Genomic DNA, 19,507 nt, shown 5'->3' on the forward strand with positions numbered 1-19,507 from the left:
CCTGGTCTGCTTCCTCCCACAGTCCTCTCCTTATAAACACATCTCATGATTAAAAAAAGGAAAATTTCTAAGAAATCTTCTCTGCTCAAAATATAGACGAATGGAATTAACCTTATATTTTGTTGAGTTTTGTGAAGTCCTATCTTTAGGCTCATAGCTAAACATGAGGCATTTCTAGCTATGAAACACCAATGCTAGTGAGAAAAATCATAAAGATGGTTGCATGAATGTCTCATAGTGAAAAATTAGAACCCAGCGTTATACAGAATAGCTTGGATCAAAAAGAAGCAATAACAGCAACTAAATAAAAAGAAAGAAACATTAAGAAAAGAATGAGACATGTTTAAGATCTAAATTAACTACCGTTTACCCAGATTTTAGAAAGCATTTTCTTAATTGTGAACCCTTTCAGGCTTTAGATTTAGTCCAGTAATAAAATTCAAAGCAACTGAGAGTCACTTACCAGAGGTCTAAATAAAGCATTTAACCAGCTCATTTATTTGAAGTCATTATAAGCATTAGCTAAGAGCTCAACTGTATTTTCTATAGCAAGCACACATTCCTTGCCCCACAAATTTTGGAAATAAATGAAACTGAAGTCAATCTTCTTGTGATGCCTATTTCATTCAGGAACCTCAAATTACTTTATGAAAAATAGTTCATTAATTCTTTCCAAATAAAGATGTCCACATCTAAACAACTCAACATCTATGACTTAAAGAAAATGAGCTTAACTTAGTCAATAAACCCAAGCACTGTACATTAATAAAAAAGAAACAGTAATCACAACAGCAAATTATAATACATAGATAGTTTTGTAAACAATACCTTGGTCGGTGCAGAGTAAATCTGTAGAGGTATTGCGAAAATGGCACCTATGTTTGTAGTCAAAAATACATTGCTGAATAGATTTATGGCAATGTCTTTAACAGCAAGTTTCAAAGAAAATACATTCCAACAGCCTGGAGGTAGAAATAAAGGGCCAGTGAAATTCAGAATCTAAAAAGAAAAGAAGCAAGAGAAATTACTTTCCTAACACTATAATTAACAACTAACACTTTATAATTAAAATCATTATAAAGTATGATACAAAAGTGGATTTATACTTTGGGAAATATAATTATTTCCAGGTCAAAATTGAAATATTTTATATCAATGATAGGCTCCAAATAATGTTTAATATGCAACTGTTTATAAATTTCACAAACGTAATCTTGTCATTTTCATAGGTGGTATTTTGCAATAAACAATTTTTATCATGAGCCTGGCTTATTTTTACTAAATAGAGTCTTAGTATAAATTACATATTATAAAAATTTTAAATAATGGTAAGAGCAAATATCTCTAAAAGAATATAACCTGATCCCTTTGAGCTCCTTGAATAATAGTTTAAACAAGAGGCAGAGTTCCGAGAAGTAATTCTGAAAATGTTAAAAGAATACTTGCTTTACAATTGGTAAGTAAGCCTGACTAGGTGGTGGCACAGTGGATAGAGCAATTGGACTGGGATGTGGAGGACCCAGTTTCAAAACCCTGAGGTCGCCGGCTTGAGCAAGGGGTCACTTACTCTCCTGTAGCCCCCACCCACCCTGGTCAACGCATATATGAGAAAGCAGTCAATGAGCAACTAAAGGAGCTGCAATGAAGAATTGATGCTTCTCATCTCTCTCCATTCCTCCCTATTTGTCTCTCTCTCTGACTCCCTCTCTGTCCTTGTCACACACACACACAAAAATAAACATAAAAAATAAAATTGGTAACTAAATACTAACTTTTGTAAATATTAATTACATATTATCTGACCATAAACAAAACTGAAAATAGGCTAAAACTTTAGTAAAAATACCCTATATACCTTCAAAAGGTGCCTGGCCTCCTTGGAAACAAACACCTCGTTTAATACAACACTACGGTCAAAATGGTTGAGGTACCACATTGTCCAAACTCCCGATGTGTTCTCGTGGGTCTCTAGGTGGAACTGGGCTGCAGCAGAGTCCATTCTAAAATACCTGTAAACACAGCACGTGCATGTTATCAGCCCTGAGTGTAACACAACCTTCGGCACTCAAATGAGCCTCTAATTTCAAGAAAAATAACATCATACGACGTCAGGGAATGGATGTTACACTGGGAACGACCTTACAGATCACCTTCTTCAACCTTCTTTCCCACAGGTTGACCATCTGAAAGTCAGTGCAGAAATGACAGGGCCACAACCAAGACAGCTCACAGAGGCCGCTGGGGCAAACCCAGGATGATGTAACTGAGAAAGACAGCGGGGGGATTCCTTCTCCTGCACTGGCCCAGAACCTATTTCGTGATCTGAATCATTCAGCTTCCACTTTCCCATTCTGCAAACGACCTTTTCTCTGGTTGTCAGCAGGGTTAATGCATGGAAGGCAAGCCCAGAGAATCACACAAGTCTTCGTTCTAGTTTTAAATCATTTCTAAACAAACACAAGCAAAAAGAAAACCCTTATGATTTCAGGGAAAGTGGGATTAACCTACCCCGGAACCACGGGAGAGGAGAGGCATGCTTTTAGTGTTGGAGTGTTTTTTGTTTTCTTCACAACCTCTTGCATTCCACTGTCACATGATACAGCTGTTTTCAGGTAGAAAAAAATAAATGCGAAGTATCAGTATCTTTTTTTTTTTTTTTTTTTGCTACACCTAACCAGGAGAGGAAGGGAGGGAGGAAAGGAGGGAGGGAGGAAGGAAGGAAGGTATATATGTGTTATTTATAACCTTTTAATTACTTCCTGTTTTCTGTCTCCATTAAAATCATGCATCAGCCATAATGGTAAAACAATCCTTTCTCAAACACTATCTTTTTTCTTCACTGGTTTGCTGCTAATAATCTAACTCAGGGTGTCTGCCACTCCACCCCTTGCCACTCCCCTTTTATACACCAACCTCTCACTTCTTCTTTAGGGGAAAAACGTCAATGCTTTGTGGCTTTCTTTTTGCAAAGATCTGTATTCATGGCAAGTAAGAGGAAAGCCCTTAGGTCTGCCCGAGATGCCAGGGTGACGAATGGAGCTCAGCTGGGTGGGGTGAGGAGGAGCATGGAGAGGCAGGAACAGACAGACACACAACCTCCATGATAGGAAGGAGCTTCCCATTCAGGGGAGAAATGCATTTCATAACACCACCACTTTATCAAAACAGTAAGCTGCTAGGGCATAATATTAAATTACTAGTATTCTTAACTCTAATACTAATACCGAACTCTTTTTTTTTAAGCTGTATGTTTGATCCAAAAAACAAAAATTCTAAGATGAACAAAAAAATGTGAAAATAAAATCTACCTTTCACCCGTGACTTCCCAATTATCTTAGAGGAACAACTGCTAACAGATTTGAGCATCCTTTCAGTTGTCCTACTGCACAGGTAAGCACACAGACCCGTAAAAACCCTAATATATACACGATGCTGCATTACATGTCATTGTGTGCTTTTTAATAACTGCTGACTATACCCCTGTAGATGAGCCACAATTTATCCAGTATATCTGTAGAAAAGTTCCTAGAAGTAGAATTAAGGATAGAAGAGCACATATAGGCATTTTAAATTTTCAGACTGCCAATATTCCCTCAAAAAAAAAAAAAAGCCCCTGTATCAATGTATATTCTTGTCAGAAACACAAATGTTTTTTCCCTAATCATTACCAACACAGAATATTAACCTTTTTTAATTTTATCAATCTAAGAAATAAATTACATCTCACTTGTTGCTTTAAATTAATGTTTCTTTCACTGTAACTGACATGTTTTCATGTTTAAGACCCATTTGTATTTCTTTACAGCAATCTTCCTAACTGTAAGAAAGAGCCAGAAGATCAAACTGGGTTTGTGCTCACTCGACCCTCTGCCTATCACTCTACACAAGAATCAAAACCCACAGAAGCCTCTCTCCCTGTCAGAGGAGCAACTCCAAACACATTTCCATTCTAGCCAGCCTTCCTTCCTTCCTTCCTTCTTTCTTTGTTTCCTTTCCTTTCCTTTCCTTTCCTTTCCTTTCCTTTCCTTTCCCTTCCCTTCTCTTCCCTTCCCTTCCCTTCCCTTCCCTTCCCTTCCCTTCCCTTCCCTTCCCTCCCTTCTTCCTTCCTTCCTTTCCTTCCTTTCCTTCCTCCCTTCCTTCCTTCCTCCCTTCCTTCCTCCCTTTCAGTGAGAGGAGGGGAGATAGAGAGACAGACTCCCACATACACCCTGACCAGGATCCACCCAGCAACCCCATCTGGGGCCAATGCTCTAATCAACTGAGCTATCCTCAGTGCCTGGGGCCAACAATCAAACCACTGGCTGCAAGAGGGGAATAGAAAGAGAAGGAGGAGGGGGAGAGGGGAAACAGATAGTCGCTTCTCCTGTGTGTCCTGCCCAGGGATAGAACCCAGGACATCCACATGCTAGGCCAATGCTCTATGCACTAAGCAAACTGGCCAGGGCCCCATTCTGGTCTTTCAAATCACCCACTGAGTCACACTTTAAACTCAGAATCCTGCGTGTGTGGCAGAACATCAGTGGAGCGACAGCCATCTTCTCCAGCCTGCTCTCTTGGCATGAGGAAGGCTAAGGCTCAGAAGCAAACCCACCCTCTTAAAACTGTGCCTAACTGGACTTGTCAGTCATTTCACAGAAGGAACTGCCATCAGTAACAAAAATAAAAAAGGCAACCTCCAGGATTTTTTTAAATCTGTACCTTTGCAAGTAAAAGAGGCAATTTTCGTAAAGTTTGTTGTAGAAGAAGGCAGGAGTACCGGTTCAAACTGCAGGGACAGAGCATCTCTCTGGGAGAAATGATGGACGTCCTGTAACAACAAAATATCCACATGACCACTCTTGGCTAGGCAATTGCTTTATCTGATCTGAATCAATCCTGCTAAATAACTAAGGGGCTCAGACTGAATACAGCCACTGCTCAGCAGATGGACAGATGTGTCAATAACAATAAGAAAGGGGGCGGGGCATGCTGACCGCCTTCATCCAAATATGGGTTCAAACAAGAGAACATGGGTTTCAATTGAAGCAAAAGAGAACAGATACAAGTGTGTTTGTTTCTATTCCTAACACATCTTCATATTCTGCAATTAAATACATACTTGTAAGTTTAACACTGTGAGCATTTATAATTACCTGTATCCATATAAGGCTGTTTCCTGAATGTAATATATACATATTGACAGCCGAATCATCTGTCCAAAAGAATCAGAATGATGAAATTAAGACAAAAAGCCAATATCATTCTCACACATTACACATTTCTCTAAAAAACATAGTTTTCAATACTGCAATTGACACGGGGAGCTATTTTTGCAGAGTACTCTTTTAATGCACAAGAAAAAGTTTCCTCACAAAAAGACTGACCTAGCAACACAGGCTCTCTAAATGATATATTATTACTGCGAGAAAAAGCCTGAGTTTAGGGTCAGACCACTGCTCCTGTGAGTGCAACCTCTGATGTCTATCTAGCCATTCTGAGAATCACCGAAAACTAGGAACTCGAGGACAGAAAAGCTCACTTGTTGAATAATTATTACTACAACCAAGTTTGAGGACTGGAGAGTAAGTAATGTTTGAAATGGTGCCATTTCTTTCTCTGAATATGTATGTACCAAAACAATCTTGACAACCAATGGATAATAGCAAATTCTACATTATAAATGTCACGGGTCACATAATATGTGTCTCCAACAGAGGTTCTTAGAAACACAAATTGACGAACTAGGTTATTTCTGGTAAGTAGGACACACGTTTTCAAAAATAAAACTCACAGACTGGACACTGAAATTCATACTACTTTAACTTATCAGGCATCCAGGAACAACCAGTATCCCACCAACTATTAAAAAAATACAAAACAGCATGATTTGGTCAGTTGAGTTTCTGCATGTCAGTAAAACTGAAACTAGAGACACAAGACTTCAAATACTTTGTGAGTATATATATCTTATATATATATATCTAATATTAGATATATATATATAATATATATATATTAGAATGCTGTGCCCATTTAATTTGTTTCCAGATACTCTTATTCTCAAGGAAACAGAATAGTTCGCATTTACCTCTTAATTTACTCCAAAAATTTACCAGCAGCTGCAGATTGAGAATCAGCTACTATTACAATCTCTTAATAATGAAAGCAGAGGCTCTCTGCGTTGGATTGCAACAACACAATCTATACATAAAAGCTAGCAGGCGTCCCCAAACTGCGGCACCCTGAGGTCATTTATCCAGCCCCCTGCCGCACTTTCAGAAGGAGCACCTCTTTCACTGGTGGTCAGTGAGAGGAGCACTGTATGTGGCGGCCCTCCAACGGTCTGAGGGACAGTGAACTGGCCCCCTGTGTAAAAAGTTTGGGGACCCCTGCATAGAGTGATGATGCAGGTGAATCATAATACAGTCCCATGATAATTTTAAAAGATTCTACCTTACCTGAGGTCTCAGATTTATCTGTAGCTACATATATAATAGAAAGATGATCTAACAAATCTTGTGTGTTTTGTTCAAATTCTTTGGAGGAGTTTTCCATTGTTAAAATTATGCTCATTTGTAGCCGTAAAACATCATCGGATTCTAGATAACAACTCTGAGGTTAGAGGAATATAAAAAAAGAAAAACAAAGGATTGTCAGAAGTTTGTGATCTCAAATTTTAGGGGAGAAAAGCACTTATGGGAAGGACATGTGTACTTCTGAGAACAGAACGGGCTGTTTTACTTATTCATTTTTAATTTTTTCATTGATTTAGGGGGCAGGAAGAGAGAAAGAGAAATAAACATCAACTCGTTGTTCCACTTAGTTGTTCCATTTAGTTTAGTTGTGCACTCATTAATTGCTTCTCGTACGTGCCCTGACCAGAGATCAAACCCCTGACTTCAGTGCACTGGAATAATGCTTCATCCACTGAGCCATCTGGCCAGGCACTGGGCAATTTTATTTCTTTTTCTTTTTTTTTAGTTTAGAAATTAATTAAATGGGGTGACATTGATCAATAAAAGTACATAGGTTTCAGGTTTTATTTCTGATATTCAAGCAAAGAGGCAGGAAGAAAGGCAGGAAGAAAACACTACATTTTTCATTTTACCTTTAATCGCTGACACACTTTATTGTGTAAACTGCATTCCAGTTGCACCTGCAAGAGGCTAGTATTAGTGGTTTCTGCCTAAAAAAAGAAAAAAAGGGAAAAAAACTTAAAAGAAAGCAAAAAACTCAATCTAGCATTAATGGCAGATCATCTATCATCTATTCAGAAACTACATTTACTCATTCAACAAATATTTGAGTATCTGCTAAATGCTAAGTATTATTCTATTTACTGGAAATACAACAGTGAATAAAACAGGAAAATGTGTTCTGTCACTAAGTTTACATTCTAATGGAAATCATAAGCTCTCTCTTTGGGCAACATGAAAATTCCGACTACAGCAATAAGCAGATAAATATGTTCCAAACATATATAGGAACACTGCAGTTTGGCATCTTTTATACTTTCTGAACACTTCATTTCAACATAGGAATCTACTTTATTTTAAGTAGGTTCACTGAGTAATAGCCAATTAAACTGTTCGTATGTCTGCCTTCCATCTGCAGAACGACTTTAAAAGCTTTGACAAAACTATAAGAGATAATCAAAATTCAACTGGATATCATTTTTAAAAATTTTCAATTACAACTGACATTCAATATTATTTTATATTGCTTTCAGGTATATGTACAGTGGTTAGACAGTTGATATAATGTAAAAAGTGATCCAATAGTCTAGTATCCAACTGGCACCACACAGTTTTTACAATATTATTGACAATATTCCCTATACTGTACTTCACATCCTCATGACTATTTTGTAACTACCAATTTGTACTTCTTAATCTCTTTACCTTTTTCAGCCAGTTCTATACCTGCCCTTCCCATCTGGCAAACATTAACTGTAACTATGAGTCTGTTTCTGTTTTATTTGTTAGTTTATTTTATTCTTTAGATTCCACATATAAGTTAAATCATACGATATTTGTCTTTCTCTGTTAGACTTATTTCACTTAGCATAATATCTGCTAGGTCCATCTATGCTGTGGCAAATGGTAAGATTTAATTCTTTTTTATGGCTGAGTAATATTCCATTGTATATATGTACCACATCTTATTTAGCCCATCGTCCATTCATAGGCACTTACAATATGCTTCCATATCTTGGCTACTGTAAATAATGCTGGTTCTATGTACACTTGAAAAAAAAATGCTTATTCTGCTGCTTTGGGGTGAAATGCTCTAAAAATATCAATTAAATCCATCCAGTCTAATGTGTCATTTAAGGCTACTGTTTCTTGTTGATTTTCTGTCTGGAAGATCTATCCACTATTGACAACAGGATGCTAAAGTCCCCTATTATGACTGTATTACTGTCATATGTCATATTTTTAATGTGTGGAGGAGCTATGAATGGAAGGGACAAAAGTACATGAAAAGAATGCAGGATTTCATCAAGCACAAAGACCTTAACAGTTACATGAGATTATACTAAATTTTCTTAAAGACAGGAAATGCAGAGCCCCATCCAGGGATACCCCATTTGGGTGGGGAAGGGGGCTGCAGGCACAGAAGGCACAGAAAGTCAGGTAGCGCAGCCTGTGAGAGTTTCTCTGTTGTTGAGTTTAATGGGTCAGGCCTGGCCATCACAGAAAGGCACTCCACCTGGCAGCCACAGTCAGAGCACCAGAAAACCTCCACAGAGTAAGGAGTCATTCCCCAGATCCTTGGGTGATTCAATTGTGGCTGTCCTATTTTCTCCAGGAAGATTTAGTACTAGGTAGAATCACCCTAATTATGTTTAATTTGTTAGATTTATAAGAATTATCTAAGTACATTAAATAAAAACCATTTTTAACTACTTCAATGGTCATTCAGGCAATTAAAGTACTGGGGGAAAAATAGATTATATTTTAAAATGCAGTAAAAATATTTAAAGAGTTTAAACCAAGCTTGTAAATGGGAGAAAACATTCACCAACAGCTCTTCTTAAAAAGCAATTGCTAGTATTTGCTAGACTTAAACAGAAAAATACCGTTTGTGAACGGAATATAAAATCTTAAAGAAGAAAAAGAAGAAAGAGATTTTTGATTATCTTTCTGGGAATAAATCCCACTATCAAAGACAACAACAAAAACAAAAAACACCACTTCTCTGAAATTGCTTTCATAAAGTTACAAATCCAAAGCCAATAGAAACTTCTCTTTCTGCCTGACCCTTCTCCCCCATTTAAAACCATTAACCATTTGTCTTCTGGCTTTTCTCTCTTGTTTTTGGCTCTTCCCCTCCTGTGACCACCAGAGTTGGAATTATTTTGGACTTTGTCTTTTGCCCTCTTCACTCTCCCTAGGGGAACTCTCTGACAAGCTGAAGTTTGTTTCTCCAGCTCAGACCTCTTTCTTCACCCACACATCCAACCAATGATGGGGCATCCCCTGAACCTGCCAGAACAGCCAGAAACCTGAAAACCAGCTCTATCATCTCACTTGCCCACCTGAAACAAACCCCAAACCAACTTATACTGGTTGTACCTCCTCGACAGCCCTTGAATCCATTCACTTCTCCTTATTCCTAATACCCTAAGGATCAGGGGTCAGCAAACTGCCTGGGGGCCACATCCAGCCCACTGCCTGTGTTTGTAAATAGTTTGATTGGAACACAGCCTTGCTCAGTCCTTGTGTATTGGCCACGGTTGCTTTCCTGCTACAATGGCAGAGCTGAATACTTGCAACAGAAGTACCCCTTGCCCTCGTGGGACAGAGGGAGAAACAGAGGCAGGTAGGCTGCGGTGTCATCCCTCCTCCTAGTGTCCCTGTGTCCATCTCTGCCCTTTCCACTCCACTCTCCATATTCCATCAAGAGTGAGTTTACAGAAGAGGTTCAAGGAAGGATAAATGGTTACGGAAGGAGACTTGACAGGCGAACACACAATACAACATACAGATGATGTGTTATAGAATTGTACGCCTGAAACCTATATAATTTTATTAATCAATGTCAACCCAATAAATTCAATAAAAAAAAGAGTTTACAAATATGCAAATCAGGTCAAGCCACTATCTGCTTCAAGCCCTTCAAAGATTTCCTGTTTGACCAGAGTCCCAAATCCTTCAGGATAGCTACAAGACTCATACACCAGCCAAGGCTCCACCTCCTTGTTTATGCTTCAGGTTCCTGGATCAACTTTCTGACCTGTTTTGCCTTCAACCTTTAAATATGCTGATCCCTTGCTTTGAAGCCACATTTCTGACCCACCTGCTCCTCCACCTAGCTAAACCCAGTTCATCCTTCAGGTCCCAGCTTCAACACCACCCAGGGAGTTCCCCTGACACCTCAGCTGGGCTAAGCCATTACTTACCTTCCACCTGGCCTTCCTTAACACTCAGCATTATAATGTGATCACTTGTTCAAGGTCTGTCTTCCCTAGCAAACTGTAAGCACCTTGCCTGATGGTTTTACCACAATGCCTACCACGGGATCAGCATTCAACATACAGCTAGTGCATGGAGAAAAGTGGGCATATAGCAACATGCTTGCTTGGAAAAGGCAAGAAAAATAATAAACACTAAGTATAAAATAAAAGTATATCAAAACCTGGTAACTGGTATGTGCTTCTGATCGAAAACTTTCAAAAGTTTAATGAGAAACCCATTTCAACACACTTTCAACATACACATTTATAATTAAATTGGGTTTTTATAATCTACAACAATTTAATCATGGATCTTACCCCATCAAGGCAATTCACCTCCCTAAAACATTTCTTCAAACACTGAACTAATGTTAGAAATTCAAAATTATGATTTTTGAACCTGACTAACAATCCTATTTGCACAGTGATTTGACATAATTTAAAATCTAATGTGTTGTCACACCTGGTAAATTTCTGAATGGATGAATTTATAACATACCGTATATTTTAAGTGAGATTCTTCTATTAGTGGGAAACAAAACAGAAATAAAGCACTACATTGTTTCACATGCTGTAGAACATATTTCAGAAGCCCACAAGGGGGAGTTCCCGCACCTCCAAACTGCCCTTAAAGTGTGCTAATTTTTGTCAAAGAGAAATTTAAACCTTCATGTCTTTGTTTTTTAAAAAAACCAAATAAACAACAGAACAATTGCAATCTTGACTTTCAAAAGCAAACTATAACCAAAATGTGAGACAAGTGGGGTGACCACACAGGCAGGGGATACAGATGCCCCCTGACAGGACCCTACCGGAGCACGTGTGCTATGACAGCACACTCCTTACCCAGGGGTGTGCCTGAGCAGGTTATAAAAAGAAACACGAACCAAACCCATTTCTCTACTTTTGAAACCTCCCATACTACCTGAAGAAACGAGTTCAAAAATCTCAGAGCTAAAAGAAAAAATCATTCCTTAGTAGTTTTCACATAAAGTAGATGGTATTATCCCCTTTTGGAAGACGGCGGGAAATGTGGGTTGGAGGGGATAAATAACTTATCAAAGGGTCCTACGTTAGTGGAAAAACAAAACAATGGCACGTCTTTTAACATGAGTCAGTGTTTTTTCCAGGTAAGTCAGAATAGACCAAATCTATTCCTCCTAGGTACTTAAAAGCCTAAAAATTCTTCAACATGGAACATTTGTATTCCCTAGGTTTGTTTTGTGGTGAAGAAGTATGAGTCTAGGTCAGTGGTAGTCCACCTGGTCCCTATCGCCCACTAGTGGGCGTTCCAGCTTTCATGGTGGGTGGTAGTGGAGCAACCAAAGTATAAATAAAAAGAGATTTAACTATAGTAAGTTGTTTTATCAAGATTTATTCTGCCAAACTTAGCGAAAATCTGACATAAAGTACTTGGTAAGTAATTATTATTATATGCTTTAACTTGCTGTAACTCTGCTTTATAAATTTTATAAAGTAAAGTTACTTTATAAATCACCATTACTGTGGAACCAGTGGGCAGTTAGAAAATTTTACTACTAACAGAGATACAAAAGTGGGAGGTAGGTATAAAAAGGTTGACTACTCCTGGCCTAGGTAATTGGCTCTAACGAGAAAAAATATCACCTTCCTTTATTTGCTAAGAAATTGGTCTTTGTGGACTGGGCCAGGGGCAGAGTGTGATTTGGGGGGACTGTGTACAATTAAGTAAGGGAAAAATTATAGACAATTTATATGACTTTTATTAACAAGGGTAAACCATATCCTAGGCAAAACTTGATGAGAGCCTGTAACATATTAATCCAGACAAAGTGAACAATTTATGAGGAGCCCAGTAATGACCATACACGAAAACCTTTCTATTAAGGAATGTAACTTGTGAAATACAAAAAGAATTACTTAGGTAAGTCTTAGATTCTCTTTTCCTCAGACATTTTTCTCCACTTTCACAATTTTGAATGCTAAATTTCAGAGGTCCTTATCCTGGTAAATCCTTTATGCCAATGTGTGTATCAACAGGAACACAGTTTTCATAGAAGCCATGTGACCACCCCAGCCAGCAGCCCACCCACAGAGTACTAGGTACAATACAGTCTATACAGCAAATGATTTTGTATAAAATGCGCACGTTCTTGGGTCCCTTCCACACAACACTCACGCTCTATAACCAAACTCCTAATTTAGTATTTCCTGCGTCACAGACAGACTCAGCTGAGCTAACAGCAAGCACTGTTTGGTTGCTTTAACCTGATGCTGAACAGCAACTGCGTTTCAACCCTCACCACTACCACCACTCACCTTTCTAGTCCTCAGATATTTAACTGCTGAAACAAAATTTACCAATGTTGCCAGACCCACTCACTAAAATATTTGTAAAACCCTAGGAACTGGCTGAAATGAGTGCTTTGTTTGAAGGGAAGAGAGGGTTAAGCATGCGTATAGCATCTTTTGAGAAGAGGCAGTGTGGCCCGTGACTGTGTTCAACACAGATTCAGGATGAAACCCAGACGTAAAGACCTTGGGGACACGCCTAAGCTTTCCAAGATCCAGCTTCCTCTTCAGTAAAACAGAATTAACGACCTCACAGCCACATGCAAAACATTCAATGAGATACACATGCCGATCACAGGGCACGCACTAGGCCCTCATAAGGGAGCATTATGGCTTTTACTTGTTCATTCACCAGTAATGCATTAAATTAGCAAAATTCCACAACAAACAATTCAAATGCTTCTGGGAAGCATTTTGCCCACATCAAATTTGTTAGAGGGAAAACTCTCCTTCCCCACACCTTTGGTTTCTAAGAAGAGGCATTTTTTTTCCCTTAAACACTTAATTCTTTCTGTCTTACTTCACCATTGGTTCAGAACCCAAGAAGAGAGAGGCGTGACATTTGTTGCACACCACTTCCCACCCCCCTGAATGTGCCACTAACCCTGAAAGATAAAAAGCAATTTAGAGAACAACTTAGCACTTGGACACTGAGACATCAGGCCAGGCCATGTGGCAGTGGCCTGTACTGGGCAACACCCTGGCCTCTGCACTCGGGTGCCTGGCTTTTCACTGCGATAACCGGGCTGGCACTTTTCGGAGAGCCTCCTGGGATTTTCACCTTGGTAGGTCATGAAGCGTATGGTGGTTCCGTCCAAGGGCTAGCAGCTATTTTTATACAGTTGGATGCTGCTGGGCCTTAGCAAATGGCAAGTGGGCCCTGCAGGCCTGGCTCAGTCCCTGGATGGGGCCCAGGCCAGGCAAAGGCTCAGGCGCTAAGACGCAGGCTGCCGCAGCTTGACCTTGAGCCGCAGAGTGGCTCAGCTTTCACCTAACCAGCCATGGCCGCGGCACGGGATGAGGCTACGGAAGAAAGGCTGTTGTGGTAGAAATCAGCGTGGTGGCTCCTCAAAAAATTAAATGTAGAACTACACAAAAGTGACAGGAGGCGTTCAGACAGATACTTGTACACCCATATTTACAGCATCATATAATGGTCAAAAGGTAGAAAGCACCCCAAATCCATCGATGGGTGAATGAATAAACAACACCCGGTATATACATACAATGGTCTATTATTCAGTCTTAAAAGGGAAGGAAATTCTGACGCAGGCTACAGCACGAGTGAACCCTGAAGACATTCTGTTCAGTGAAATAAGCCAATGACCAACGCTCATATATTGTGTGATTCCACTTCTACGAGGAGACCTAGAGCAGTCAGATTCATGGAGACAGAAAAAAGGAATAATGATCACCAGGGGCTGAGAGGAGGTGGGACTGGGGAGTTGGTGTTTAAAGGGGACACAGTTTCAGTCTGGAATGAGGAAAAGGTTCTGGGATGGATGGTGGTGATGGTTGCACAACCATGTGAATGTACTTAATGCCACTGACCTGGACATTGAAAAAAGTTAAAATAGTAAATGTGTAGTGTGTATATTTTACCACAAGAATAAAAAAGGAAAAGGGAGATAGGAAAAGGGAAAAGAAAAAGAAAAAGAAACGCCCAGTCCGGACTCTTCTCAATATAGAGCTTCCAGAATACTATCCCGCTGCTTTTGTGTCCAGGTCTTGAAGAAAGGCCTGGATCCACCTCCTGGCAGGCAGTAGAGACTGGCTGCTCCGGGCTCGCTCCTTTTTTATGCACTGTCGTCACTGCCGAGTCAGAACTGTGAGAGGGGGCAGCTAAAACTCAAGAGATTCATCTGCTGATGCTAAAGTTCCTTCCCAATTTACTAGCGCTAGATTTATTAACCATCTAAATGCTGACTGCCATTTTAGGTTTTCAAGACCCAAGGTGATAGAGCCACAGAGAAGTGACAGATTTTCTAAACCTAAAAGAGCAGACCGGGTATTCTTATTAAGGGGATATGCTGTCACTCTGGGTGAGTCAGAGAAGTCAAGTGACAATTTATTACTGCTCAGACAAAGGAGACAACCAACCACTAAGGTCCGTCCTTGGAACGATGAGGTTCACTCCGGAAATCAAAGAGGTGCGACAAGGTTAGAAACAAACGTGTCGGTCTTCCTACCGGGACAAGCGGAACAAAAAGCAAAGAGAGGAAGGCAGCTGAGGGCGCAAGAGGAAGGGACACTGCCCTTTGGAAAAAAGCTGACATTTTAGGCGATAACTAGACAAGCCGAAATAGAACAGGAGACCTTGAGGGCGCAGTTCAGCAGACATGAAAAGAGAGGTGCGTCAGCCTAGGAGCTCAATGACATGAGGAAGATATATTTTTGTGCTCGTTGGCACTTTAAAATTTTTTTTCAAAAAAGAAAAGAATAAGGAAGACAAGCAAGATCTCAGCAGACTGACACTGCTCCCCCAAGAGGAACCAGGATTCATTTCTAGGAACAATGGAGAAACACTTCTAATGCCAGGTACAGAACCCAGGTAAGAGCAACTGAGAGCCCGCCCCTTCAAAGACAGAGACCAAGGGTCACCTAAGAGCTACAGGGGCTGTGAAGGGGAGATCAGAGCAGACAGTTCAGAGCATTTTAGATGAATACCCAGGCCTGAGCCCTGAGGGAATGTGTTTGATGTTCATGGAATTAGACTCCATCTCAGAGAAAGCACAGCACAGAGAAAACCCATTAAAGGGGAACCCAGCAGGACTAGACAGACTGGCCCCTCCAGCTTGATTCAGATGCTGGTTTAATGGGAGAGATCTCCTAGGTACAACGTTGCAATGCAGGGAAGAGAAGATTTATTTCAACAATAGACACTTTCAGCCGACACAGAACTGATTGATCTCACTGCTCTTGCTTTGGGAGAACTCACAAGAAAACATCTAGAGAAACAGCTAGAGGAAAAAACTAGAGATACCTAGACCAAAAAATAAAGGGCAAAGTAAAAAAAGGAATGCACCAATGCCAGCAACCAGGAGCAGCTTACTAGTGTTAGGGAAAGGAGAGCCCAACAATAGAAGCGGATTAAACAGCGAGAAACTCAACTGAGCCTCCCGAAAGGAAGAGGGACACTAAGGAGAAGCACTTCCAGGAAGCGCCGCCCGCCCGGGACTGCAGAGAAAGAGGCTCCGAACACCTGGAGGGGCAGGGAGGGACTCACAGCCAAGTCTACGCCCACTAGGCCCTGAGCTGCCAAAGTATAGGAGCAGCTCCCCTCCGGGAATCTGCTGAGAACAACGCTTCATGTGAAGTAAGGGGTGAAATACGTGGGGTGAAAAAAAAGCCTTCCCTTCATAGTAGGTTCCAGAAGCCTCAGGGAATCCGCAGTAAGAGGCAAAGGAAACTGCAGTGTGCACAGATCTCATCGTCCATCCCTAAACAGAGGTCAACACCAGTGGGCACGCCAATCAGCCAGAAACAAGGGCTCCAAGCCAAAAGGAGAAGACAGGCAGACCCAGTGACTAGCCTGCCGCTACCGCCTAGTGCAAGCCCAGGGAAGGGCAGAGCAGCGCCGGTGCTGCTTCCTGAAACAGGACAGAATGTGCACAGGTGGCTCCTCCCTAACCCCCAAAGATCCCGATTTAGCTTCTTGACAAGCAATCTCTCTCCATCAAGTTCAGACACCAAGCTCTTGGACTCAGAACAACTGGCATGAATTGAAGCTGAAACCAAGGTGATGTTCTCTGTCTGTCCTCCATCCCTCTCTTTGGCAAACAGAAGTCCTGGGAACAATTTTTGCATCGAATTAGTATCTTGGGGAGGCATGTTTTCCAAATTGGGTGGATGTCATACCTGACATACCTGTGTGTCTTGTTAAGATTCTATACTCAAGTGAGGCTCAAGACAGACTCAGGATTGAACTACTATAACTTCTGAAACGCTGAGGAAGCCACGCACATTCTAGCAAGAGCAAGCCCAGGCTGTTGCTGCTGAGGTTGCCCCAGCTACACACAGGCACGAAGACCCTCTCTGGCTAAGATATGAATGAATGAATGAATGAATGAATGAATGAATGAATGAGGGAGGAATTGGGGAGGACTTCAAATTTTTTGAATGTTAAATCAGAGCCAAAGCTAATTTGATATTAACACCATGGCCCTGAACTTTCATGTCTTGCCAAAGCACTGAATCTCTAAATTTTAAAATCCACAAAAAGGTTCATACTTCTTCTCAAAATCTTCCAAAAAATTAAAGAAGAAACAATACTTACTAACACATTTTATGAGTCCAACATAACTCTCATACCACAAACTGGCAAAGACAATACAAAAAAAAAGAAAACTACAAACCAACACTCTAATGAATACAGATGCAAAAATCCTAAACAAAATACTAGCAAACTGACTACACAACAACACATTAAAAAGTAATACATCACAATCAAATGGGATTCATTCCAGGAGCACAAGGATGGTTCAACATATGCAAATCAATTAACATAATATACCACATCAACAAAACAAAGAAAAAAAATCATATGATCCTATCAGTAGAGGCAGAGAAGGCATTTAATAAGCTACAACATCCATTTATATTTAAAACACTCAATAAAATGGGTATAGAAGGAAAACACCTCAACATAATAAAGGCCATATACTAACCATCAGCTAATATCATACTAAATGGTGAAAAATTGAAAGCTTTTCCTCTAAAATCAGGAACAAGACAAGGCTGCCCACTCTCTCCTTTCCTATTCAATATAGTGCTGAAAGTTTTAGCCAGAGCCATCAGACAAGAAATAAAAGGCATTCATATCAAAAAAGAACTAAAGGTTTCGCTTTTTGCAGATGACATGATCCTGTATAGAGAAAATCCCAAAGACTCCACAGAAAGACTATTAGAAACAATAAACCAATACAAATTATACTACAGAGCCACAATAATCAAAACAGCATGGTATTGGCAGAAAAACAGACACACAGACCAATGGACCAGAATCAAGAGCCCAGAAAAAAACTCACATATATATGGGCAAATCATCTTCAACAATGGAGCCAAAAACACACAATGGAGAAAAGAAAGCCTTTTCAATATATGGTGCTGGGAAAATTGGAAAGCCACATGCAAAAGAATGAAACTTGACTACAGTTTGTCCCCCTAACAAAAATTAATTCAAAATAGATCAAAGACCTAAATATAAGTTCCAAAACAATAAATTACATAAAAGAAAACATCGGCACTAAACTCATGGACCTTGGCCATAGAGAATAATTTATGAATTTGACCCCAAAGGCAAGGGAAGTAAAGGCAAAAATATTTCAAACCAAAAAACTTCTTCACAGCAAAAGAAACTGACAACAAAACAAACAGACTGCCAACTAAATGGGAGATATTTGAAAACAACAGCTCCGATAAGGGGTTAATATCCAAAATATATAAAGAACTCACAAAGCTCAAATTCAAACAAGCAAGCAATCCAATTAAAAAATGGGGAGAGGACATGAACAGACACTTCTCCCAAGAAGAAATACTAATGGCCAAAAGATATATGAAAAAATGGTCACCTTCACTAGCTATTTGAGAAATGGAAATCAAAACTACAACAAGATACCATCTCACATCTGTTTAATTGGCTATTATCAACAAGACAGGTAATAACAAGTGTTGGAGAGACTGTGGAGAAAAAGGAACCCTCATTCACTGCTTGTGGGAATGTAAATTAGCACAACCATTACAGAACAAAGTATGGCAGTTCCTCAAAAAATTAAGAATAGAACTACCATATGACCCAGCAATCCTTCTACTGGGTATATACCCCAAAAACTTAAAAACATTGGTACATAAAGACACATGCACCCCATGTCATCACAGCATTGTTCACAGTGGCCAAGACATGGAAACAACCAAAGTGTCCCTTGATAGAGGATTGGATAAAAAAGATGTGTACATATATACAATGGAATACTACTCAGCCATAAAAACAATATGAATGGACCCTGAGAACATTACATACTGAGTGAAGTAAGTAAATCAGAAAAAGCTAAAAACTGTATGATTTCACACATACGTAGGACACAAAAACTGAGATTCATGGACATAGATAAGAGGGTAGTGGTTACCAAGGGGAGGGGATGTGGGTGGAAGGGGTTGGGGGAAGGGTGTAAGGAGGCACAATTATAAAGTGACAGAAAATGATTTGCCTTTGGGTGATGAGCATACAACATAATCAACAGTTCAAATGATGTGGAGGTGTTTACCTGAAATATATGTACTCTTGTTGATCTTTGTCACTCTGTTAAATTTAATTTTTTAAATAAAAAGAACAAAAGAATTCACTTTCCTATTCAAACCAATACACTGTGCATGTCTCTGATGGGGCATCTTCATATTGCTGGTGTTTTGTTATCTTTTTTGATTGATTTTAGAGAGAAAGAGAAAAATCAATTTGTTGTTCCACTTACTTATGCACTCACTGGTTGATTCTTGTATGTGCTGTGACCAGGGATCAAGCCCGCAACCTTGGTGTGTAGGGACAACACTCTAATCAACTGAACTACCCAGTCAGGGAAGGCTGGTGTTTTTAGTGGAGCATTTTAACTGTTATTTGATCCCACTGCAAAAGCCCTGATAAGCTATATTGGATATCATACTTGAAAAGAATTTGGAATGGGAAACAGATGAGAACATGAATTTTCAACATTGGTTATTGTGTGACTTTAGAGTAGATTATTA

General features: G+C 39.8%; 1 protein-coding gene across 2 annotated transcripts in view; it reads right to left on the bottom strand.

The window, feature by feature from the left end:
* TMEM131L (transmembrane 131 like) overlaps positions 1 to 19,507 on the bottom strand; it is a 167,603-nt gene that overhangs the window by 43,761 nt on the left and 104,335 nt on the right. For both annotated transcript variants that reach the window (XM_066280488.1, XM_066280477.1), the window contains exons 8-14: positions 7,088 to 7,165; positions 6,438 to 6,591; positions 5,133 to 5,191; positions 4,699 to 4,807; positions 2,509 to 2,602; positions 1,856 to 2,009; positions 829 to 999 (exon numbers count right to left, since the gene is read on the bottom strand). In XM_066280488.1, coding sequence (XP_066136585.1) covers positions 829 to 999; positions 1,856 to 2,009; positions 2,509 to 2,602; positions 4,699 to 4,807; positions 5,133 to 5,191; positions 6,438 to 6,591; positions 7,088 to 7,165 — 819 coding nt within the window. The remainder of the gene's footprint in view (positions 1 to 828; positions 1,000 to 1,855; positions 2,010 to 2,508; positions 2,603 to 4,698; positions 4,808 to 5,132; positions 5,192 to 6,437; positions 6,592 to 7,087; positions 7,166 to 19,507) is intronic.

Source organism: Saccopteryx bilineata, chromosome 1 (assembly GCF_036850765.1).
Source record: "Saccopteryx bilineata isolate mSacBil1 chromosome 1, mSacBil1_pri_phased_curated, whole genome shotgun sequence".
Classification (NCBI taxonomy): domain Eukaryota; kingdom Metazoa; phylum Chordata; class Mammalia; order Chiroptera; family Emballonuridae; genus Saccopteryx; species Saccopteryx bilineata.